Below are 25201 nucleotides of genomic sequence, written 5' to 3' on the forward strand. Positions count from 1 at the left end.
GGGAAGAGCAGAGGTCACCATCAGTTACAGCTAGAAAGAGCTCTTGGAGCATGGGATTTACCTCTTTTGGCACTTACATCACTGGCAATCTCTCTAGAAGCCTTGGCTGTCTTGATTGGAATTGCATCTGCTCTCAAATCGTAGTTCGTCTTCAGCTCATCCCAAGCTCCTTTATATTGTTTCTGAAGAGAAAGATAAAACATCACACACATGCTGAATACTCTGGCATTTGCCATTACAGAAACAGAGTTTCCAGCCATTTATTTCCTGAAATACTGTGAAATTTTTTGAGTAGTACTCCCGCTCCTAACCATGAATGCAGCTGCCTCTGAAACATGTAACACCAGTTGTGCAACCTACAAAGCACAGAAGTGTGTTTGTAAAAGTGTAGAAAATATTTATGTGCCTTGAATTGTCATCCATTTTAATAAAATATTCTCTCAGCGGGGCATGATATTAACAATTTTTAAATAGCTGAATGCAAATATTTATTTTAAAATGGCCAAATACTTTAAGGATACTCAGTAGAGAGAAGGGAATGCCACAAGCCCTGTATGAGGATAGACTTCGATGAGATTCACAGAGATTCAACATCTTAGAATGATATAATCCACATACTATTTTAGAGAAAACAGAATGATAAACATACCTGGCTGTAATTAACAGCATTAGCCTTGGCTAGGTTGATTTCAGGGGTGTCTGGCATGATGTGGATCATGGTCTTGTCCTTTTCCCAGGCTTCTTTATATTTTTGCTGTTAAAACAGTCATTTAATAATATCATCAGACTTATGGAATTTCACATATCAATAACATAAAATCCCACAAATCTCTCCCGAACTGTCATCTCTACAGAGTAAAGCGTTTGGAAAAGCATTACACTTAAAACACCACGGATCAGTTTTACATTTTAACAGTGAGATTTCCCTTTAGCTTTAGTTTCTAGTGCAGCTTTGAGGAGTTTGGAACATACAGTGCTGATCTGTTCAGCGTTGGTTTTGGCCAGAACAACATCTGGGGAATCCACAACACTGGTGTACTTCACACTGTCAATGGGGGTCCGATACACGTTGTCACTCAGGAGATCCTGGGCATTCTTCACCCTCTTAACTTCTGGAGAGTCATTGGGCAACCACCCAATTCCACGGAGCCACTCTAGGTCTGACCTGTACACAGCCTGGGTGAGATGGTCAGAAAAGGAAAACATTGTTTAAAATGATTGTCTTAATTATTTTAAGCTATGCAAAGTAGATTATGTTATATAAACCTAGCTAGAGTCACATGAATCTTTTTTGTAGACACGAGATGTTCATTGTTGCAAGTAAAATTAAATCTGGCAAAAAGTTCTTAAGTAGTTCAGCTCTTAAACAACACATTCTAAGCCATGTAAGGAGAAACAACTGAAAGGTGTTGCAGTTAAAGATGATTAATACTAAAAGCTTACAAAAGTCTTCCTGTCCCTTCCAAAACACTTTCCTCTACTCATTACAACAATTTACAAGTCCTAACAAAACCCCAAGCTACCTACCAGGAAAACTGACACACAGCAAGAAACAAGAACCTCATCTCCAAAGCTTGTAATTGAAACAGTGGAAGAGGAACTGTTAAGCAGCAAAGCCAGGTTAGGAAATCAGCTGCACTGACTCCTGCTTTGCATTCAGCCTCTAAAACCTCTCACTGGCTACCTCACAGAGTTTTCTTCCAATTAAATAAATTTCCAAGCTTACACAAGCAAAGAGAAGTAACAAAAGCCACCTGACTCCAAGGCAGCAAACAACTGTTATTCCTAAATCCCATCAAAGCAAGAGAGACAAATCCTACAGCCTCCCCAAATCACACCTGTCCAAAAGCATTATGCAACACATCATCAACTAAAGTTCTACAAAATTTAGAAATAAAACCAATACTTTTAAAAAGAGCACATAATAGCAGTAACAAAAAAATTAAGAAAACAGTCTAAATATAAATCTGTTGCGACTATATAGCATTGAACAATCAGAATAAGGCTATAATCTATTAAATAATAAAACTACACATCTCTGTGGATACTCACATCGCTCTGGAGGTCGTAGGCCTGCCGGGCGTGGATCACGTCGTTCTGGTCAGGAAGGCAGGTCCACTGGTGCAGGTACTGCCTGTAGTCAATGTCACTGACCAGGGTCTGGCACTCCTTGGCTGCCTGCACCGACAGGGCATCCACAGGGATGTGGATCTGGGTCTTGGAATCGTTGTAGGCCTTCTTGTAGAGGCGGTCGTTCTGCAGGGCCATGGCGCGCGCGGCCTGCGCCAGCCTGGGGTCCTCCTTGGCACTGGGGCACCCGATGTAGTGGCCCTTCTCCTTCTCGTGGGTTTCTTTGTACTTGTACTGCAAATGCAGAGAGAACAGAAGGTGTGTTGCTCACCTGGACATAGCCACCTGCCAGCCTGAGCTCCACTCAGGTCTGCTGAGACACAAGCACCACACGAAGAGAAGGCTGTACCTCACTGGCAATGTCTCTGGAGGCCTTGGCTTGTTTGATGGGAATGGCATCAGCTCTTAGGTCGTAGCTTTTCGCCTTGACCTCATCCCAGGCTTTCTGATAATGTTTCTGTAAAGAAAATTAATTACCTTTGTTAAACATAGTGAAATGCCTTCTCTAAAAACCTGCTTGCTGGGAATGACCAGCTTGGGAGCCCTGTTTGCTTCCTGTAACTGGCAGAATGACAATAATGATCCTGGCAAGTGTCTCAACAGAAAACTCATGACTTAAAGTAGGTGCAAGATTAAAACTCAAAGAGGCAGCAGAAATATTCCTGAAGAGAGTCCACTATGTCTGCAGACTCCAACTGGACTCCATGGAATATATTTGGCAGGGAGCAGAAGTTGTGTGGAATTGCACACTGAGCTTGGGAGTTTGTTCATGAACACACAACCTGTTGATAGGCTGAGAGGTGATAAAAAGCCTCTGGATGTAATTTCCTGTTAACAAGCACATTAGAAAGTGAGTTTGTGCACCACCATTTACAGCAAAAACTGGAAGAACAATTGCCAGCCTTCAGTTTCTATCACTTCAGAAATATTCCATGTTATTCTCTTACATTGCTGATGTTGAGAGCATTGACTTTGGACTGCAGCATGACAGGAGTGTCTGAAGGGAGGGAAATCTGGGTCTTGTCTTTATCCCAGGCCTCACGATACAGACGCTGAGGAGAAAGGAAGAACAATGGCAATTCAGTATGGTGAGAAAAAAAACACCAAGAGGAATTCTTCAGTAATTCCAACTTGCAAAACTTCCCAGCTCATCATTCCCACCGTAGAAATTCTACTCTCCACCAGAAAGAAATGAAATGTCATCCCACAAGTGAAAGGGGAGCTTACATCACTGAGCTGCATGGCGTTGGTCTTGGCCAGGACAACGTCTGGGGAGTCAGTGATGCTGGTGAACTTCAGCTGCTCCGGCCGCGTGCGGTACAGGCGCTCGTTGAGGAGCTCCTGGGCCTTCTTGGCTTTGACCACATCCACAGACCCTTCTGTCAGCCAGCCAATGCCTCGCAGCCATTCCAGGTCAGACTTGTACACGTTCTGCAAACAAACCAAGGGTTACTGGGATTGCAGAGACAACTCTTAGCCCAGAGAGCACTCTCATTTCCTGGAGATGTTCAAGACAAGTCTGGATGAGGCTCTGAATAACCAGGTCTACTGGAAGGTGTCCCTTGCCCATGGCAGGGGGCTGGAATAAAATGGTCTTTGCCAGCCCAAACAATTTTGGGATTCTGTAGCTCTAACTGTAAATTCAAGAAGGTTTTTTGTAAGCCTTTCCCCAACTTATTCTCATACTCTTTACACAGCAAGCAGCCAGTGATGCTCTGTTGCATCAGGTCCTTTCTAGACACAGCACCCCTGATTTGCAAAGATATAATACTTTTAAGACCCCGCATTGAAAGCAGGGGCATAATCTGCAAGTACTCTGAAAGCAAACATTCTAGAGCAGACCAAGAAAACATGGCTTCCTTATGAGCTGCCCCAAATAATTCCAGCACACAGACTGAAACCCTTTGGAAAGGACAAAATAAACATACCAGAACCGACTGCAGGCCGATGAATGTGCATTTGAAAGTATATTTGCCAGTCACTAACAAACACAGCCTCACACAGCTGCCCTAAAGCTTTCCTACAGTGATTGTCACTCACATCGCTCTGGAGGTCGTAGGCCTGCCGGGCGTGGATCACGTCGTTCTGGTCAGGAAGGCAGGTCCACTGGTGCAGGTACTGCCTGTAGTCAATGTCACTGACCAGGGTCTGGCACTCCTTGGCTGCCTGCACCGACAGGGCATCCACAGGGATGTGGATCTGGGTCTTGGAATCGTTGTAGGCCTTCTTGTAGAGGCGGTCGTTCTGCAGGGCCATGGCGCGCGCGGCCTGCGCCAGCCTGGGGTCCTCCTTGGCACTGGGACACCCAATGTAGTGGCCCTTCTCCTTCTCGTGGGTTTCTTTGTACTTGTACTGGAAATACAAAAAGAAGTGAATCTGGGATGAAGGTCCCATAATTTCCTATTGCTACTGATCACAAAAATACATATTCTTGTTTTTGAAGGAAATGAAAATAAAGGAATAACATACATCACTCGCAATATCTCTTGATGCTTTTGCGGTTTTGATTGGAATTGCATCAGCTCTCATGTCATAACCCTTCTTTTTGGCCTCTTCCCAGGCTTGTACATAAAGTTTCTACACAAGAGAAGACAGAAAATGGCTTATCAGTATTCTGAATGGTGGGATTTTGGCATTTTACAATTGTCTCTCAAATTTTTCATGAATGCGTGTTTCAGAAATCTTTATGATTAAAGAAATACTGACTTAACTCTGAATTTCCATTAGTGCAGTAAATGTTTAAATCTCCTTACCTTGCTAACGTTGGCTGCGTTGGCCTTTGCTAATAGAATGTCTGGTGTGTCAGGCATGACATGGATGGACTTCTTGTCTGCATCCCAGGCTTCCGTGTACAAGCGCTGTGAGACAGGAAAACAGCCCTTTACAAACAGTTCTTTATGAAATTATTTTACAATTACAATTATTTTACAAACTGCTAGGGGCAGTTTCAGTAAGCTCTAATACCCTGACACAACAGAGTTTCTCTCTGAACAGTTCAAGAAGGAAAACTTTGTCTCTCCTCATTTTTTCTGAGGTTAAGCTGGTGCAGCAACTGATAGATTTGGATTGTGGAGAAACAGCCATAGGAGGAAAAGTGTATTAATTATTCTGTATAAGTTGTTTTACTATGCTTGTTATAAAGGAAGAGGTACTTAGTGACTTTCACCCTCCAGATCTGAGATAAGTAACAGAAATTTCACATCCAGAGAACCTCAGGTATTTCCTCATCACTTGTTCATCATGCAGTATTACCCTTGGAAAAATCTTTGATTTAAGGGACTTTCGTCTGTAGATTTTTGCCAACTGCTCACTTCAGACTGAGCCCTGAGAGAACAGCTTTCCTGTACAATGGCTGAATTTGGACATCAACTTTCTCTTAAATCCACAAGTTTTTGGGTTTACTTTGTATTTTGGATTTTTCACCTCATGAACAAGTTGTATGAACTGGCAGTACCACCCTCACCTTGTTCATGATCTCAGCATTTTGCTTGGCTAAGACCATGGCCAAGGAATCGGTCACACTGGTAAATTTGATTTTGTCTGCAGGCTGCCGATACTTCCTGTCACTGAGGATTTCTCCAGCTTTCTTGGCTTTCTCAACCTCCAAGGAACCAATAGGAACCCATCCAATGCCTCTCAGCCATTCCAGGTCTGATTTGTAAACAGCCTGAAAAAATGTGAAAGTTTGTTATATAAGGGCAAGTGTGATCAAATATTAGAATTAATGTAAACAAGCACAAAATTTATGAACAACTGGGTATGTTTCTGAGGATATGGTTCTGAAAACAATTGTTGTTTTTGAATATTAAGTAAAATAATTATTAAAAAGGAAAAATAAAAGAGGTATTGGAGCACAATGATAGTATCAGAGTAACAAACAAATTATACCTCAGGTTAAGGACTGAAAAAATAGGATTAAACATATATTTGATGAAAGCATTGAAAGAATGAAAACATTTCAACAAGTCTGATGCAAGCGACTAGAGTCTTATTATCCATATTTTAAAAATCAGACTGTGCAAGACAATTATGTATTACAAAATTACTGTATTACAGAATTACTGTACAGCAGAAATACTGTGTTACAAATTTAAGGATTTGCTCACATCACTCTGCAGGTCATAGGCTTGCTTAGCATGGATCACATCGTTCTGGTCGGGCAGACAGATCCACTGGTGCAGGTAGTGCCGGTAGTCAACGTCACTGACCAACCCTTGGCACTTCTTGGCCAGCACAATTCCCAGCATGTCCACGGGGCTGCTGAACCTTGTCTTGGACTTCTCAAAGTCCTTCTTGTACTCCCTGTCACTCTGGATCTTGGCCACGTGCATTGACCACATCATCTTGGGGTCGTCCTCGATGTTCCTGGCCCCAATGTGGTGGCCCAGCTGCTTCCGATAGCCTTCCTTGTACTTGTACTGCAGGGAAAAAAGTCCACATCTATATTCATATATTGTATACTTTTTTAACACAAAGCATTTAAATAGATTTCTTGGTAGAAAATCAAGGAGCATAAAAATCTGTTCTCCTCTGTCTCTTAGTGATATTGCCTCATCCTTGAAACAAAAATTGTCCCAGTCATTGCAGAGTTTTTTCCCGGTCTGTGTTTTGCGTTTCAATGTGAAACTGAAACAGAATTTTTTCTTTCCTCCAGAAAAGGCAAGCTTTTAAACTTTTAGAATTTATTTACTTACATATTTCTCTTGGGGACAGATTTTAAAGTACTTCCTATTTTGAATCAGAAATTATCTTGACAAACTCTAGCACAGACTCCTACATCTTTTTGTTCATCCTACTTTAACATCCATGGATAACAATGTAGGGCATATAAATAATCTTCATGTTATTATATTTATTCATAATTGTGATACATAACTCATACAAAAATACTGGCTATCCATTTTTTTGTGCACTTAAGGAATGTAGTAGGAGCATTATGAAAACAGAGCTATACTATCTATTTTGTGAAATGTAACATTAGTAAACAAGTGAACAAATATTCTGATTCTTTTCCATTAGCAAATCCATAGAGAAGTGAGAACAAAGCCTGCTCACCTCACTGGCAATCTCCCTGGAAGCTTTGGCAGACTGAATGGGAATGGCATCAAAACGCAAATCATAGCCCTTCTTCTTTGACTCCTCCAAGGCCAGTTTGTACATTTTCTGTGAGAAAAAAATTCACAATTCAGTTTCAAAAACAAAATTGAAAATTGCATTTTAGTTCAATACAACTGCGCAGTAAAACAAATAAAGTCACTAAACTATATTGTACATCTTCAGACAAATTAAACACTTTTCTCTAGAAAAGAAAGAAAAAATATTTCAAAGACCTTGCAATTTTTTGAAGATGTTTGGAAAATGGAAATCATTTAGGGAAGGCAAAGACTGGAACATTTAAAAAGCTAAATTACCTATTTCCACAACTTGCTGTAGAAATGATTTTTCATTTATGGGGGATGATATATTTTAAAAGTATATTTTTGTGGAAGAACAACCCCGATTTCAGCACTGAAATTGGCCATGTAGGAAAACAAACAACCTGACAATATTTTACCATTAATAAAAAATCAAAGGTGACAACAGTGTACTTATGAGAAACCCTTCAACTGTCTCAGCTGTCCAGTTGCACCCACCTCACTGTAGTTCACTCTGTTCTGTTTGGCCAGCAGGATTTCTGGGGTGTCAGGCATGACATGAATTGTGGTCTTGTCTTTGTTCCACGCTTCAGTGTACAAACGCTAAAAAAGAAATCAGGAAGAGATTGATAGGGCATTCCAAAGCAGGATAATATTTCAATAATCAGGGAAAACACATTCATTAAAATGATAGGAACCTGGTCTAGGGAAAATTTTCCCTTCCTATGTCAGGAGGTTGGAACAAAATGATCTTTAATGTCCCTTCTAACCCAAACCATTTTATGCCAATATAAAATATAACATGCATATACATTTATGTGTTTATCTGGTAAAAGTAACATCAACAAAAGGAGAATTTATCTGAGAGAGTTTAAAAACATTAAGGAAACCACCACATTGCTTCGGAATAACGAATAAACCAAAGCATTATTAGTGCCCAATGCACACACACGCCAAGGAAAATATTTAAATGTAAAATGGAGAATATTACACAAATTTGAATCTTCCTTACCTGATTTTAGAGTTTTGAGTGAAATAACAAGAGGTAACAGATTGAAAATGAATCATGCCTGAACTGCAGCATTGTTGGTGCTCAGTTCATTCCCAGTCCTGTCTCCAGGGCTGAGATCTCTGATGTGTCACCCAGGGGGATCAGGACTCACCTTGTTCATGGTGTCTGCGTTCTGCTTGGCCAACACCATCTCCAGGGAATCCGTGACACTGGTGAACTTGATGGTGTCCGGACGCTGGCGGTAAATTTTGTCACTCAGGATCTCCCCTGCTCTCTTGGCTTTCTCAACTTCCAAGGAACCAATTGGGACCCAGCCAATGCCCCGCAGCCATTCCAGGTCAGATTTATAGCAGTTCTGTTACAATAAAAAAAATTACACAAGTTATTTTAATAATATAATCATCATAATGGATGTTACACAGTGCATCTTTCCAAATGGAAAATACCTTCCTACCAGCTCTTCATTCAAACAAATTCAAAGCTGTAAAGAAGACTGTAGAAAAAATGATAACATTTCCACTACATTAAGGGTGAAACCATTATCCAACTTTCACAGAAGGGTAAATGATAGATAGTCCAAATCTTGCAATTACAAGATTTCATTTAAATATCGGTCAGTTAATATAACCTCTAGGAGATCTGAGGATCAATTAACAATGAAAATTAAAAATAAATCTCAAAATGTTGGTTCTACCACATCAGAACAAGATGGCCTGATACAATTATGTACAATAAACTCATTCCTCAGCAAAAATCAAATGCCAGAGAACTCACATCACTCTGAAGGTCGTAGGCTTGCTTGGCATGGATCACATCATTCTGGTCGGGCAGACAGATCCACTGGTGCAGGTAGTGCCGGTAGTCAACGTCACTGACCAACCCTTGGCACTTCTTGGCCAACACAATTCCCAGCATGTCCACGGGGCTGCTGAACCTTGTCTTGGACTTCTCAAAGTCCTTCTTGTACTCCCTGTCACTCTGGATCTTGGCCACGTGCATTGACCACATCATCTTGGGGTCGTCCTCGATGTTCCTGGCCCCAATGTGGTGGCCCAGCTGCTTCCGATAGCCTTCCTTGTACTTGTACTGAAACAAAAGACATTTAAAGTTACTTGGTGTATTGAAAAATTAATATATAATTCTAACAGTTTATTATTTTATAAAGATAAAAATATTATATAAATCTTTCTACTCTGGGACTAATTTTCACATAAGAAGCTTTTTATTAGGTATAGTTACCTAAGACTTTTTACATAACATGCTTTTAATTCACTAAACATTTAATGCCACATTCTAACAAGTTTGGTATTTCTCATTCTTTTTCTATTAAGATTCAATTGTAAATATTAACTTATTTTGCAAACTTTCAACCAAACTCCTTGAGTAAGACCATATGATTTGGTCTTAACAGAAAGAGTTGAAATATCAAACTTGAGAGTAAACAAAGAGCACAAAAATCTGTTATCCTCTATCTCTAAATGATGCTCCCTTACCAGAAGCACAAGCTATCATAGTCATTGCATAGTTCATCCCTGTTTTTATGTTCACACATCTTGAATTTCATTATGACTCTTGAACAGAAATATTGTTTGAATCAGAAATTAACCTGACAAACTCTACCATTGGTTCATATACATTTTTGATCATGTTTTCTGAATATCCATGGACATCAACAGAAGTATGGCAAGGGGCATATCAATAATCTTCATATTATTATATTTATTTATTACAGGGATATATTGCTCAAGATAAAAATACTGTCTCCCCCTGTCTTCCATGCACTAAAGGCAATGTAGTGGAACATTAAAAAGAATAACTACCAAAATATATTTCAAGATTCTCTATTCTATGAAGTATGACAGTAGCAAACATTCTGATTCTTTTCCATTAGCAAATCCATAGAGAAATGAGAACAAAGCCTGCTCACCTCACTGGCAATCTCCCTGGAGGCTTTGGCAGACTGAATGGGAATGGCATCAAAACGCAAATCGTAGCCCTTCTTCTTTGACTCCTCCAAGGCCAGTTTGTACATTTTCTGTGAGAAAAAAAATCACAATTCAGTTTCAAAAAACAAAATAGCATTTCAGTTAAGCACATCTGGGTAATAAAACTATTCAAGTCCCTAAACAATATTGTTGATTTTCAGGCAACTTAAACATCTTCAGCCCAGCTCTACATTTTCTAGAAAACAAAAAGCTGCAGATTTCAAAGACCGTGTAGTTTTATTGTAGATGCTTGGAAAATAGAAATCATTTAGGGAAAGCTAAGCAAAACTAGTTATTTCCACACCTTGCTGTATAAATTATTTCTAATTTATGGAGGATAATATATTTCAATAGCCCAATTAGATATCCAGGAGTCCATTTCTGGAACAACTCTGATTTCAGCATGGGAACAGACCACTTGTGAAAATAACAACCTGACAATGTTTTAATATTAACTAAAAGTCAGGGATGACAAAAGCATACTTGTCAGAAGTACAATTTAATTGTCTCAGATTTCAGTTGCACCCACCTCACTGTAGTTCACTCGGTTCTGTTTGGCCAGCAGGATTTCTGGGGTGTCAGGCATGACATGAATCGTGGTCTTGTCTTTGTTCCACGCTTCAGTGTACAAACGCTAAAAAAGAAATCAGGAAGAGATTGATAGGGCATTCCAAAGCAGGATAATATTTCAATAATCAGGGAAAACATAGACCTTACCAGATAAAAATACAGGAAATGTAACAGGGATAATCTGTTAGGTAATTAGGAAGAGATAGTATTAACAAAAGGAGAACTGACTTGTGGAAATGTAACAACATTTAAAAAACACCACACTGATTAAGGAGAAGGAATAAACAAATCAGCATTTCTTGTGCTTAGTTCATTCCCAGTCCTGTCTCCAGGGTTGAGGCAGAGACCTGTGATGTGTGACCCAGAGGGATCAGGACTCACCTTGTTCATGGTGTCTGCGTTCTGCTTGGCCAACACCATCTCCAGGGAATCCGTGACACTGGTGAACTTGATGGTGTCCGGACGCTGGCGGTAAATTTTATCACTCAGGATCTCCCCTGCTCTCTTGGCTTTCTCAACTTCCAAGGAACCAATTGGGACCCAGCCAATGCCCCGCAGCCATTCCAGGTCAGATTTGTAGCAGTTCTGTTACAAAAAATAGAAAAAACCAGATAATAATAACAATAATAACAATAATAACAATAATAACAACAACAACAATAATAATAATAATAATAATAATAATAATAATAATAATAATAATAATAATATTACATGGTGAATAGTTCGCCAATAAGTAATCTCAGTATCAAATTAACAATTAATTTAAATAAATACAAAGCACAAGATAAAATATAGAAAAAACAAGGGCGTTTCCACTACATTAAGGGTGAAACCATTATCCAGCTTTCACAGAATGGTAAATGATAGATAGCAATTCTGGAGTTAGGGGATTTCACTGAAGCATCAATTAGTTAACACATCCTGTGGGAGAGCTCAGTTTCAATCAGCCACAAAATTTAAAAATAAACCTCAAAATGTTGGTTCTACCACATCAGAACAAGATGGCCTGATACAATTATGTACAATAAACTCATTCCTCAGCAAAAATCAAATGCCAGAGAACTCACATCACTCTGGAGGTCGTAGGCTTGCTTAGCATGGATCACGTCGTTCTGGTCGGGCAGACAGATCCACTGGTGCAGGTAGTGCCGGTAGTCAACATCACTGACCAACCCTTGGCACTTCTTGGCCAACACAATTCCCAGCATGTCCACAGGGCTGCTGAACCTTGTCTTGGACTTCTCAAAGTCCTTCTTGTACTCCCGGTCACTCTGGATCTTGGCCACGTGCATTGACCACATCATCTTGGGGTCGTCCTCGATGTTCCTGGCCCCAATGTGGTGGCCCAGCTGCTTCCGATAGCCTTCCTTGTACTTATACTGAAACACAAACCAAGATATTACATTTCTGTATTTCTGATATTACCCATAAATATCAGTTACTCATATTAAATATTTCTAACAATAACCTTTCCAAACTTATCTATAACCTACCATTAAAAAAACCCCAAACAGTCAAATTCTCATGCTAATAATACTCTAGGACTAAAGTTTTTTGCTGTTGGAGTTAGAACCCTAAACAGAAATTTTATATCATTTCCCTTTTTGAAGAAATGTGCTTTACTAATATTAGTGAGAAATAATCCTGGTCTTATTAAATGCATTTAATCCTTATTTCATATAATGATACATATTCTGTAAATACTTATCCACACATAGAGGGTTATGAGATTTACAGCTATCATGAAAGCAGCATTATATTGTTCTTATAATTATCAACATTTATTTTTTTAAACATACGTGATAATTTACTTGCAAAAATCTATTACTTAAGGTCATAGTTTAACTGCAGTGCCTTTACAGGACCCAGCTGATAATTTTCAGGTTGCAGAGGAGAGATGTCAACATAGAAAGAAACAAAAAGTTAGATTCTTACATCACTGGCAATTTGTCTGGATGCTTTGGCTGCTTGGATGGGGATGGCATCAGCTCTCAAATCATAGCCTTTCTTCTTTGAATCTTCCATGGCCTGTCTGTATTGTTTCTAGATAAAGAATTAAACGATAGGATTCATGTAAGTTCCATATGGTACAGTTTATGCAAAACAAATTGCTTGGAAGCAGATCAAATAATTGTGTTTAGATTTATTACACCCAGTTTTATCTACCTTTAACTCAAAATCTCAGATCAGTAGCTGATACAAATTCATATCAAAGGAAGATCTTTGCTAAATACATTTGTTAATTAATTTTTATTTTACTGCTTTAAGTAATGTAACATTGACTTCAATTTAGAGCTAAACTTTTCTTCTATACAAACGAAGTAAAACTTTTTAAAACCACTGTTGTGGCTCACTGACGTGAACTTGTTTGCCCAAAATAATGTTGAACACTGGCATCACACCTTTTCAGAATTATGCTAGTAATTACCTTTCTGGTATTAATTTTTGCCTTCCCAACATTATGCACACTGGCAGAAATGACTCTCCAAAAATTCAGTGGAAACACACAACTTGTGTGGAATATATGGAATTTCTTCTCACCAGTGCTCACTGTTCTATGTAGGCACTACTACAAATATACAAACAATGCTTTTGAAGTCAAAATTTTTTTGATAAATATGGGTGTTACTTTAGGAAACTGAAAGTGCCATCACTAGAAGGTTTCCCAGAACATTCCTGATCCAGCCATGACAAAGAGCAGTTACATTTGGAGAGCTCCCACACTCACCAGACTGTAGTTTTTCTTGTTCTCCCTTGCCAGTGTGATTTCAGGCGTGTCAGGCATGATGTGGATTTGTGTCTTGTCTTTATCCCAGGCCTCAGTGTACAAACGCTGCAGGAGAAACACAGCAGAGTATGTGGAGACATTCACAATTGATAATTGTGACAAATTAACTTAGTAATTCTCTACAAAGATATTATTAAATCAGCTCTTGATGGAAACAAGTTTCCCGTTGATTACCAGAAATGGAACTTACATTTTAACAGCCTTACAGTGGTGAAATCTCACAGCACAGGCACAGGTCTGTGACCCCAGCCCTGTCTCAGGAGTTTTGGCAGAGACTGTTAATGAGTTACCTGATCAAACCCAGACTCACCTTGTTCATGGTGTCTGCGTTCTGCTTGGCCAACACCATTGGGAGAGAATCTGGGATGCTGGTGAACTTGATGGTGTCCGGATGCTGGCGGTAAATTTTGTCACTCAGGATCTCCCCTGCTCTCTTGGCCTTCTCAACTTCCAAGGAACCAATTGGGACCCAGCCAATGCCCCGCAGCCATTCCAGGTCAGATTTGTAGCAGTTCTGTTACAAAACATAAAGGCAGCAGTTAAAAATTTCTCCTTTATACATTAATCAGCATTTAAATATATTCAAATTCCCTATTATGAAGGATGATAGGGAGCTAATTCTGCTATTTGGCAGTACATAAACCTTCATAAATCTCTTACATTCAGATTCCTTCACTCCTCAAATTACAATGGCCTTGCGTGGAACAGGGAAAAAAAACCAAAACATGAAAAAACACTATGTGAGAGCAACTACACCAGTTTATATTCCAAGGAAATTACAAACATTTCAGTATTCTAGAGCTTATCAGCAAGTACTCACATCACTCTGGAGGTCATACACTGTCTTGGCATGGACAACATCGTTCTGGTCTGGCAGACAAGTCCATTCATGGAGGTAATGACGGTAGTCGACGTCACTGACCAGTTCCTGGCATTTCTTGGCCAACACCACTCCCAGCATGTCCACAGGGCTGCTGAAGCTGGTCTTGGACTTCTCAAAGGCTTTCTTGTACTCCCTGTCACTCTGGATCTTGGCCACGTGCATTGACCACATCATCTTGGGGTCGTCCTCAATGTTCCTGGCCCCAATGTGGTGGCCCAGCTGTTTGCGATACCCTTCCTTGTACTTGTACTATGGACAAAAAAAATGTTCAATCAGTGTCAGTTTAGGTCAATTTATATGACCCCAGCAGCCCCTGTGACACCACCTCCACAAAACAGTTGAAGCCACAGAGATTTTAAAGTGAGAAAAGACTCAGCCCCAGCGTGTGCCACGAGGGCTGCTGTGCACTCACATCACTGGCGATGTCCCGGGAAGCTTTGGCAGACTTGATGGGAATGGCATCCGCCCGCATGTCGTAGCCCTTCTTCTTCTCCTCCTCCATCGCCTGCTTGTACAGTTTCTGCAACAGACACCACCAGGCCCTCAGACAACGCTGCTGCCTGCACACAGCAGCAGTGCCCAGGGACACACACTGCACCCTCAGCAGCCACCCACCTCGCTGAAGTTCACTTTGTTCTGCTGGGCCAGCAGGATCCCAGGGGTGTCTGGCATGATGTGAATGCTGGTTTTGTCCTTCTCCCAGGCTGAGATGTACGAGCGCTGCAAAAGGAGGACAAGAGGAAACAAGAGCACACAGCTTTAGGGAAACAAACTCAATGAGAAAATCAGCTCTGTGGACCAAAGCAAGAGGCCTCTACTTTGCACTACCCCAGAAACTCCTGCCCTTTCCCGAAACCTTACTAATGCTTCACCCCTTTCTTTTCCACACTGAACCCCTTACTACTCCAACCACACAAACAAAAATTTAATCTCATACAAGAAATACAAATCTCTGAAGCAAGAGGGATTTCCTCCCCTTGCAAAACCTGGGCCTTGGAAGGACATAGAATGACACTCTGAGAAAAGAAGGTGCTCATTGCCTTCAGGATGCAAACACAAGGAAATCTCACTTGGTTCATGATTTCAGAGTTGTGCTTTGCCAGCACCATGGGCATCGAGTCAGGAAGGCTGGTGAATTTGAGGGTGTCTGGGTGCTGACGATACTTCTTGTCACTCAGGATCTCACTCGCCCTCTTGTTCTTCTCAGCATCCAATGATCCAATTGGGGACCAGCCAATGCCCCTCAGCCACTGCAGGTCAGACTTGTACACGTTCTGGAAGGACAGGAATGGAAACAAAGCAACTTAGCAAATTCCTCACTCCAAGCAACCTCATCCCCTACCATGCAAAGTGGAGCATTTTCCATTGGGTCAAACCACCAGCTTGTGCCAGAAAAGTGACTCTGGGTAAGTTCAGCTCCCAGAAACCTGTCTGATGCTATCAAGCAATCCACAAATCTCCTCCCTCTACCTTCTTGATATTGTCAGCAAAGACCTACCCCATTTCTCACTCAGCAATTGGCAGACATTGGAGGAGCCTTTTACCCCATCTCCTAAGGCTCTACATACCTATCTCAGCTGCACAATTTCTTGCCTTTGCCAACTCATGGTTATCCAGAAGACAAAGATTTAAATTCCCTTGACCTTCCCTTGCCACACAGACCGCCTCAAACAGTAGAATAGACAACCCAAGGCTGTCACTCAGCCAGTAAAGAACAACTCACATCACTCTGAAGGTCATACACTGTCTTGGCATGGACAACATCGTTCTGGTCCGGCAGGCAGGTCCAGCGGTGCAGAGGGTGCCGGTAATCAACATCGCTGACCAGCTCCTGGCATTTCTTGGCCAACACCACTCCCAGCATGTCCACAGGGCTGCTGAAGTGGGTCTTGGACTTCTCAAAGGCTTTCTTGTACTCCCTGTCACTCTGGATCTTGGCCACGTGCATCGACCACATCATCTTGGGGTCATCCTCAATGTTCCTGGCCCCAATGTGGTGGCCCAGCTGTTTGCGATACCCTTCCTTGTACTTGTACTATGGACAAAAAATGTTCAATCAGTGTCAGTTTAGGTCAATTTATATGACCCCAGCAGCCCCTGTGACACCACCTCCACAAAACAGCTGAAGCCACAGAGATTTTAAAGTGAGAAAAGACTCAGCCCCAGCGTGTGCCACGAGGGCTGCTGGGCACTCACATCACTGGCGATGTCCCGGGAAGCTTTGGCAGACTTGATGGGAATGGCATCCGCCCGCATGTCGTAGCCCTTCTTCTTCTCCTCCTCCATCGCCTGCTTGTACAGTTTCTGCAACAGACACCACCAGGCCCTCAGACAACGCTGCTGCCTTCACACAGCAGCAGTGCCCAGGGACACACACTGCACCCTCAGCAGCCACCCACCTCGCTGAAGTTCACTTTGTTCTGCTGGGCCAGCAGGATCCCAGGGGTGTCTGGCATGATGTGAATGCTGGTTTTGTCCTTCTCCCAGGCTGAGATGTACGAGCGCTGCAAAAGGAGGACAAGAGCACACAGTTTTAGGGAAACAAACTCAACTAGAACATTAGCTCTGTGGACCAAAGCAAGAGGCCGCTACTTTGTACTACCCCAGAAACTCCTGCCATTTCCCCAAACCTTACTAATGCTTCACCCTTTTCCACATTGCACCCCATTACTACTCCAACCAAAAAAAAAGAGTGTGTTATCTCAAACAAGGAACAAAAACTCCCTGGGGCAAGAGGGATTTCCTCCCCTTGCAAAACCTGGGCCTTGGAAGGATATAGAATGACACTCTGAGAAAGGAAGGTGCTCATTGCCTTCAGCAAGCAAACATAAGGAAATCTCACTTGATCCATGATTTTGGAGTTATGCTTTGCCAACACCATGGGCATCGAGTCAGGAAGGCTGGTGAATTTGAGGGTGTCTGGGTGCTGACGATACTTCTTGTCACTCAGGATCTCACTCGCCCTCTTGTTCTTCTCAGCATCCAATGACCCAATTGGGGACCAGCCAATGCCCCTCAGCCACTGCAGGTCAGACTTGTACACGTTCTGGAAGAACAGGAAAGGAAACAAAGCAACTTAGCAACCTTCTCACTCCAAGCAACCTCATCTCCTACCACATCTCTCTACCAAATGGAATACGATTCCCTGTGTCAACCCACCGGACACCAGGACTGAGACTCCCATGAAGATCAGTGCCCCAGACCTGACTCCCCACTCCTGCAACAGCACAAGTACCTGCCAAAGAATTCACTACTCTCCCTCTCCATCTTCTCTGTATCCCCAGCATAGACCTTCCCTATTTAACATTCTGCATGTGGCAGAGGCATGGGAGGCGCCTTACATCACCCAAGACCCTCTGTGCCATGTACCACTGCACCCAGAGGTTGCCACTGCCACTGTTGGTCCTCCAAGGCAAATATTTCACTCTGCTGCCCTTCCCCTGTCTTACTGTACTTAAGGTCCTAGTCACAACTCTCCCCATAAAATGTTCATGGCAAGAAAGGATTCCTCTGTGGCCATGAAGCATGACCCCACAAAAACACCATCGCTGACTATCCATGTCAAGAAGTGCCACAACACAATCTCTGTCCCTCACAATCAGCCAAGAATTATTATCCCCACAAGGACCTCTTCCAACAGAGGAAAGAACAGAAGAGAGACTTGTGGTTGCAACACATCCAGTAAAGAACAACTCACATCACTCTGAAGGTCATACACTGTCTTGGCATGGACAACATCATTCTGGTCCGGCAGGCAGGTCCAGCGGTGCAGAGGGTGCCGGTAATCGGCATCACTGACCAGCTCCTGGCATTTCTTGGCCAACACCACTCCCAGCATGTCCACAGGGCTGCTGAAGTTGGTCTTGGACTTCTCAAAGGCTTTCTTGTACTCTCTGTCACTCTGGATCTTGGCCACATGCATTGACCACATCATCTTGGGGTCGTCCTCAATGTTCCTGGCCCCAATGTGGTGGCCCAGCTGTTTGCGATACCCTTCCTTGTACTTGTACTATGGACAAAAAATGTTCAATTAGTGTCAGTTTAGGGCTTTTAATGTGGCCAAGACCCCTGCAACACCACCTCCACAAAACACAGAGCTGAAGCCACAGAGATTTTAAAGTGAGAAAAGAATCAGTCCCAGTGTGTGCCACGAGGGCTGCTGGGCACTCACATCACTGGCGATGTCCCGGGAAGCTTTGGCAGACTTGATGGGAATGGCATCTGCCCGCATGTCGTAGCCCTTCTTCTTCTCCTCCTCCATCGCCTGCTTGTACAGTTTCTGCAACAGACACCACCAGGCCCTCAGACAACGCTGCTGCCTGCACACAGCAGCAGTGCCCAGGGACACACACTGCACCCTCAGCAGCCACCCACCTCGCTGAAGTTCACTTTGTTCTGCTGGGCCAGCAGGATCCCAGGGGTGTCTGGCATGATGTGAATGCTGGTTTTGTCCTTCTCCCAGGCTGAGATGTACGAGCGCTGCAAAAGGAGGACAAGAGCAAACAAAAACACTTGAGTTTGTCAAGTGACAATGAAACTCAATGAAAAAATCAAGTTCACAAACCAAAGCAAGGAGCCTGTACTTTGCACTAACCCAGTAACATCTTTGCTTTCCCAAAGTTTTCTAATGTTTCACCATTTTCTTTTCAACATTGTACCTCATTACAGCTCCAAAAGAGTGTTTTATCTCAAACAAGGAACACAAATCCCTGAGGCAAGAGGATGCAATATCCCCCTTGAAGAACCCAGGCCATGGAAGGCCATAGAACAACATCTAGGGATAGAAGGTGCTCATTTCCTTCAGCAGTGATGCAAACACAAGGAAATCTCACTTGGTCCATGATTTTGGAGTTGTGCTTTGCCAACACCATGGGCATCGAGTCAGGAAGGCTGGTGAATTTGAGGGTGTCTGGGTGCTGACGATACTTCTTGTCACTCAGGATCTCACTCGCCCTCTTGTTCTTCTCAGCATCCAATGATCCAATTGGGGACCAGCCAATGCCCCTCAGCCACTGCAGGTCAGACTTGTACACGTTCTGGAAGGACAGGAAAGGAAAAAACCAGGTCAGCAACCTCCTCACTCAGAGCAACCTCATCTACCACAGGAAGCTCCAATTAATGGAGCACGTTCCACTGGGTCAATCCACCAGCCACCCATTCAGTGGCTGCACCCATCTCCTAGAACTCTTCATACGATTTTCATCTGCAGCCAGGACCTGCCAATACTAGTTTCTCCTTCCCCTGACACACAGACCCCTCCTCCAACAGTAGAAAGAACACAGGACAGACAACCCAAGGCTGTCACACAGCCAGTAGAGAACAACTCACATCACTCTGAAGGTCATACACTGTCTTGGCATGGACAACATCGTTCTGGTCTGGCAGGCAGGTCCAGCGGTGCAGAGGGTGCCGGTAATCGGCATCGCTGACCAGCTCCTGGCATTTCTTGGCCAACACCACTCCCAGCATGTCCACAGGGCTGCTGAAGTGGGTCTTAGACTTCTCAAAGGCTTTCTTGTACTCCCTGTCACTCTGGATCTTGGCCACGTGCATTGACCACATCATCTTGGGGTCGTCCTCAATGTTCCTGGCCCCAATGTGGTGGCCCAGCTGTTTGCGATACCCTTCCTTGTACTTGTACTGCAGGAAAAAACAGCATGCACTGAGTATTATTTTATGCTTTTTCACATTCCTAGCTACCCCTGTGGTATCACCTCCAGCCAATTTATTACCTGAAGCTACAGAGTTTACAGTGTGAAAGGCTTCAGCTGATGACCTACAGTGTACAGCTGGAAAACAATCCACACAATATCCTTTTGATAAAACTCACATTTTCCAAGACTCTCCCTGGTCTACATATTAAGACCTACTGGTCAGTAACTGAGAGGAAGGAAAGTCTCTAAATAATGAAAGCTATACCAAAGACGTGACGTTCATAAATACCCACTACACAGAGAATCATTTCTTCAAGCACAATGGCCAAATCAACTCAAACTGAATAGGAATAAAATGTAACTACACAGAGAGTTACGGGGAAGATTAAATAAAGACAGCAAACATATATAGGAATGCAATTTTGTATTAATACCTAAGAATAACAAAAAACTGTGCTACTTTATACAGCTTTACTTTTTAAAGGAAAACTTGGTTTGGGTTTTCTTTCCTTATGCACAGCTCAGCTGTGCAGTTGCAGAGTCAAGACCATACAGACGTCCGTGCTGAGGGTAGCCCAACACCTCAGGTGTGTGCACAAGGAGATGCACTCACAAGCCCAGGAGGAACCCTGCTTTGGGCTATGACCACCACCCAGCTCCAAGCTACTCTTCCACACCACCTAGGCCTTCCCTTGCAACACTGCACACTCACAACTTGCACGGACAGCTACAGCTGGACAGTGTGAACAAAAACTTTGATGGACAACTGAAGGACACTGACAGGTAACGGATTTGTTGCCTCCATTTGGCTCAGTTGCAAAGCCTGGGTACAACTGCCAGCATGAGACACCTGTGTGACAATGTATGCCACAAGGGCTGCTGGGCACTCACATCACTGGCGATGTCCCGGGAAGCTTTGGCAGACTTGATGGGAATGGCATCCGCCCGCATGTCGTAGCCCTTCTTCTTCTCCTCCTCCATCGCCTGCTTGTACAGTTTCTGCAACAGACACCACCAGGCCCTCAGACAATGCTGCTGCCTGCACACAGCAGCAGTGCCCAGGGACACACACTGCACCCTCAGCAGCCACCCACCTCGCTGAAGTTCACTTTGTTCTGCTGGGCCAGCAGGATCCCAGGGGTGTCTGGCATGATGTGAATGCTGGTTTTGTCCTTCTCCCAGGCTGAGATGTACGAGCGCTGCAAAAGGAGGACAAGAGGAAACAAGAGCACACAGCTTTAGGGAAACAAACTCAACTAGAACATTAGCTCTGTGGACCAAAGCAAGAGGCCTCTACTTTGTACTACCCCAGAAACTCCTGCCATTTTCCCAAACCTTACTAATGCTTCACTCTTTTCCACATTGCACTCCATTACTGTTCCAACCACTAAAAAAAGAGTGTTTTCTCTCAAACAAGGAACACAAATCCCTGGGGCTTGAGGATGCAGCATTCCTCTTGAAGAACCCAGGCCATGGAAGGCCATAGAACAACATCCAGGGACAGAAGGCGCTCATTTCCTTCAGCAGTGATGCAAACACAAGGAAATCTCACTTGATCCATGATTTTGGAGTTATGCTTTGCCAGCACCATGGGCATCGAGTCAGGAAGGCTGGTGAATTTGAGGGTGTCTGGGTGCTGACGATACTTCTTGTCACTCAGGATCTCACTCGCCCTCTTGTTCTTCTCAACGTCCAGTGATCCAATTGGGGACCAGCCAATGCCCCTCAGCCACTGCAGGTCAGACTTGTACACGTTCTGGAAGAGCAGGAATGGACACAAACAGCTCAGCAACCTCCTCGCTCCAAGAAATCCCACCTTCTCCCAATGGATGTTCTTCTTAATGGAACATGTTCCATTGGGTCAACCCACCAGCCACCCATTCAGTGTTTGGATCCATTCCCTAAGGCTCTCCACTGCCCTCAGTGTTTGTCTTTCCCAGCTGCTGGTTCTCCATAAGAAAAAACTTGACTCCATTGCCCTTTCCCTGCCACTCAGACCCCTCCTTCAAAACTAGAACAGAATACCGGACAGACAACCCAAGGCTGTCACTCAGCCAGTAAAGAACAACTCACATCACTCTGAAGGTCATACACTGTCTTGGCATGGACAACATCGTTCTGGTCTGGCAGGCAGGTCCAGCGGTGCAGAGGGTGCCGGTAATCGGCATCACTGACCAGTTCCTGGCACTTCTTGGCCAACACCACTCCCAGCATGTCCACAGGGCTGCTGAATCTTGTCTTGGATTTCTCAAAGTCCTTCTTGTACTCCCTGTCACTCTGGATCTTGGCCACGTGCATTGACCACATCATCTTGGGGTCGTCCTCAATGTTCCTGGCCCCAATGTGGTGGCCCAGCTGTTTTCTGTATGCGGTTTTGTATTTGTACTAATTGAACACAGAAACAGAACAATAGAAACAACAATTACCACTTCTTTCCAAGATGTTATTTCAGTTTCTCCGTTGTTAATACAGTCGTTAATAATTTTGAATCTAACATATGTTAACTTGCTTCTCTTTTTGCCCAAAGTTTTTAGCATTTGTTATAACATCCAGGAGATATTATGGAATTCTTCATAGCCAAATACTCTCATCTTTATATTATTTATTAATTTAATAAATAATAAAAATTTAATTTCTATTATGTATTTAATTTAATTAGCTGTACACCATTAAGAATTATACAAGCTTTGAGGTAGGCAGCAACACCACGGTATTAAAATTTTACATATCTCCTCCTGTTAAATAGAAACTACTTTTCTCCAAGATTATGTGCCCCCTCTGTGCCCCACTCTGATGTTCCCTCTGCAAGACCCACCTCACTGGCTATGTCTCGGGATGCCTTGGCTGTCTGGAGAGGGATGGCATCAGGAGGGAGGTCGTAGCCTTTCTTCTTCAGCTCTTCATATCCTACCTTGTAACGTTTCTGTTAGAGAAGGATTCAAAGGAATTAATGCAGATAAAAGTCTCTAGAGAGTTTTTCAGTGCTACAACTTTCCACCTCCAACTATTGAAAAGAAAGCATGGGTTTCACACAGTTTACTTAATTAAATTAAACTCCATGCCTTGCTATTAATGACAGGTATTTTGTACCCTTGGATATTAAATATTTTAATATTACAATTTAAATGTTTCCTGATTATTTTATTGAAGATCAAAATTTTGTTTTAGCAAATATATTAATCTAAATTATTCCCAGAGCTTTCTGTAGAGGTGAATAATACAACCCTGTGGTTCTCTATACCCAGTTTCAAATGCAAACTTACATCACTTGTGTTAACCAAGTTTGATTTAGCCAACAAAATTTCAGGTGTATCAGGCATGATGTGAATCTTAGTCTTGTCCTTGTTCCAAGCTTCCTTGTAGAGTATCTGAAAAAGACACAAACAAAAACCTGGTCTGATCCGAGATTCACCTGCACAGCAGTAATTTTAGTTCAATTTTCTCTAAATTAGCAAAGAAAAATATACTAAGCAGAATTAGGGATGTAAACAAAATAAGATAGCAAAATTAAATAATACAATGACTTCTTACTGAAATACAACCTTTTTTCTTCTTTACATCCATGTAATGCCAAGGAAACAGCATTGAAACAATATATTTACATACTGCTTACTAGAGGTCTTATTTGCAGTTATACTGAATAAATTATCAGTGCTCAATATCTCCATATTATGAACAAGGCACAAAAAGCAGTGAGGCCCTGACTATAAACACCTGCTATCTGGATATTTTAAGTGCATGTTCTGAACCAGAGATTGTTTTTAAAATGTATATTATTTTATTCATTTATTGAATCCTGTGCTCTGTCTCTAGAGGCAACTTACATCACTTCTATTTTTGGCATTAGATTTTGCCAAAACAACATCCATGGCATCCGGGATACTTGTGAACTTAATAGTGTCTGGGTGCTGCCTGTACTTCTTGTCACTCAGTATTTCAGAAGCTTTCTTGTTCTTTTCAGCTTCCAGAGACCCCAAAGGACTCCATCCAATGCCTCTGAGCCACTGTAGATCCGACTTATACAGGTTCTGTTGAGGGTGAAAATCAAAACCATAGCAGATTATTTCACTGTTCATTGATTAAACCCTACGAAAAGTCTAACTGGCAGTTTAGCTCCAATCTGATATATGCTGATATCAAAAGTGAGCCATCAAAAATGCTTTCCAATCAGCAATAATTATTTTACATGGGAATAAGTGAATTAAACCCAGAGGGAGCTTACATCACTCTGCAGCTCGTTGACCCTCTTTGCCTCGATGACATCGACCTGGTCTGGCAGACAAGTCCAGCGGTGCAGTATATGTTTGTAGTCCACATCACTGACCAGCTCCTGACACTTCTTGGCCAGAAGGAAGCCCAGCATATCCACAGGCATATTAAACTTGGTCTTCCACTTTTCAAAGTCTTTCTTGTACTCCCTCTCACTCTGCATTTTAGCTACTTGCATGGACCACAACATCTTGGGGTCATCCTGCAGGCTGCGGAACCCGATGTGATGTCCCTGCTGCTTGCGGTATCCTTCTTTGTACTTGAACTGCAATGGCAAAGGTGGCACCACTCAGACCACAGTGACAAACATGTAAGTGACAAAACACCAGTGTATTCCCTCATCTTAATGTTCCTCAAGAAATTACCCCTGGAAGTGTCTAAGGCCAGATTGGGTGGGGCTTGGAGCAATCTGGGATAGTGGAGTGTGGCCCTGCCCACAGAAAGGGTGGAACTGAATAATCCTTGCTGTCCCTTCCAACTCAAACCATTTTGTGATTCTATAAATAAGCAACTTGTTATGGGCTCTCACGTAAAGTTTTAGCAGCCCCTTGATTAATGTGCATGATTTGGTGTCAGTGAATGCTCTCCCTGGGAAAGAAAGAGTCCTTGGAAAGGAAGGGAGTGTGGCAATAGGAATAGTCTCCTGTGCCCTCTGACTCAGAACTCCCTAATGCTGACACACTGAAATATTTTGATGAATAACATCACCAACAACAAAAAATTATGAAATACAAAGATACTTATGCATGGAAAACATTTCCTAATGAATATT

At 42.6% G+C, this 25201-nt stretch overlaps 1 protein-coding gene across 1 annotated transcript in view; it reads right to left on the minus strand.

Annotated features, from left to right (window-relative positions):
- NEB (nebulin) overlaps positions 1 to 25201 on the minus strand; it is a 97113-nt gene that overhangs the window by 52608 nt on the left and 19304 nt on the right. The window contains exons 29-72 of the mRNA XM_064435573.1: positions 24383 to 24694; positions 23985 to 24188; positions 23424 to 23528; positions 22976 to 23083; positions 22234 to 22545; positions 21713 to 21916; positions 21255 to 21359; positions 21052 to 21159; positions 19835 to 20146; positions 19339 to 19542; positions 18881 to 18985; positions 18678 to 18785; positions 18204 to 18515; positions 17349 to 17552; positions 16906 to 17010; positions 16703 to 16810; positions 16230 to 16541; positions 15577 to 15780; positions 15122 to 15226; positions 14919 to 15026; positions 14444 to 14755; positions 13934 to 14137; positions 13564 to 13668; positions 12771 to 12878; positions 11903 to 12214; positions 11214 to 11417; positions 10792 to 10896; positions 10205 to 10312; positions 9052 to 9363; positions 8429 to 8632; positions 7764 to 7868; positions 7186 to 7293; positions 6237 to 6548; positions 5594 to 5797; positions 4884 to 4988; positions 4600 to 4707; positions 4171 to 4482; positions 3358 to 3561; positions 3078 to 3182; positions 2480 to 2587; positions 2053 to 2364; positions 973 to 1176; positions 650 to 754; positions 78 to 182 (exon numbers count right to left, since the gene is read on the minus strand). Coding sequence (XP_064291643.1) covers positions 78 to 182; positions 650 to 754; positions 973 to 1176; positions 2053 to 2364; positions 2480 to 2587; positions 3078 to 3182; positions 3358 to 3561; positions 4171 to 4482; positions 4600 to 4707; positions 4884 to 4988; positions 5594 to 5797; positions 6237 to 6548; positions 7186 to 7293; positions 7764 to 7868; positions 8429 to 8632; positions 9052 to 9363; positions 10205 to 10312; positions 10792 to 10896; positions 11214 to 11417; positions 11903 to 12214; positions 12771 to 12878; positions 13564 to 13668; positions 13934 to 14137; positions 14444 to 14755; positions 14919 to 15026; positions 15122 to 15226; positions 15577 to 15780; positions 16230 to 16541; positions 16703 to 16810; positions 16906 to 17010; positions 17349 to 17552; positions 18204 to 18515; positions 18678 to 18785; positions 18881 to 18985; positions 19339 to 19542; positions 19835 to 20146; positions 21052 to 21159; positions 21255 to 21359; positions 21713 to 21916; positions 22234 to 22545; positions 22976 to 23083; positions 23424 to 23528; positions 23985 to 24188; positions 24383 to 24694 — 8016 coding nt within the window. The remainder of the gene's footprint in view (positions 1 to 77; positions 183 to 649; positions 755 to 972; positions 1177 to 2052; positions 2365 to 2479; positions 2588 to 3077; positions 3183 to 3357; positions 3562 to 4170; positions 4483 to 4599; positions 4708 to 4883; positions 4989 to 5593; positions 5798 to 6236; positions 6549 to 7185; positions 7294 to 7763; positions 7869 to 8428; positions 8633 to 9051; positions 9364 to 10204; positions 10313 to 10791; positions 10897 to 11213; positions 11418 to 11902; positions 12215 to 12770; positions 12879 to 13563; positions 13669 to 13933; positions 14138 to 14443; positions 14756 to 14918; positions 15027 to 15121; positions 15227 to 15576; positions 15781 to 16229; positions 16542 to 16702; positions 16811 to 16905; positions 17011 to 17348; positions 17553 to 18203; positions 18516 to 18677; positions 18786 to 18880; positions 18986 to 19338; positions 19543 to 19834; positions 20147 to 21051; positions 21160 to 21254; positions 21360 to 21712; positions 21917 to 22233; positions 22546 to 22975; positions 23084 to 23423; positions 23529 to 23984; positions 24189 to 24382; positions 24695 to 25201) is intronic.

This window comes from Passer domesticus, chromosome 10 (genome assembly GCF_036417665.1).
Source record: "Passer domesticus isolate bPasDom1 chromosome 10, bPasDom1.hap1, whole genome shotgun sequence".
Taxonomy (NCBI): Eukaryota; Metazoa; Chordata; class Aves; order Passeriformes; family Passeridae; genus Passer; species Passer domesticus.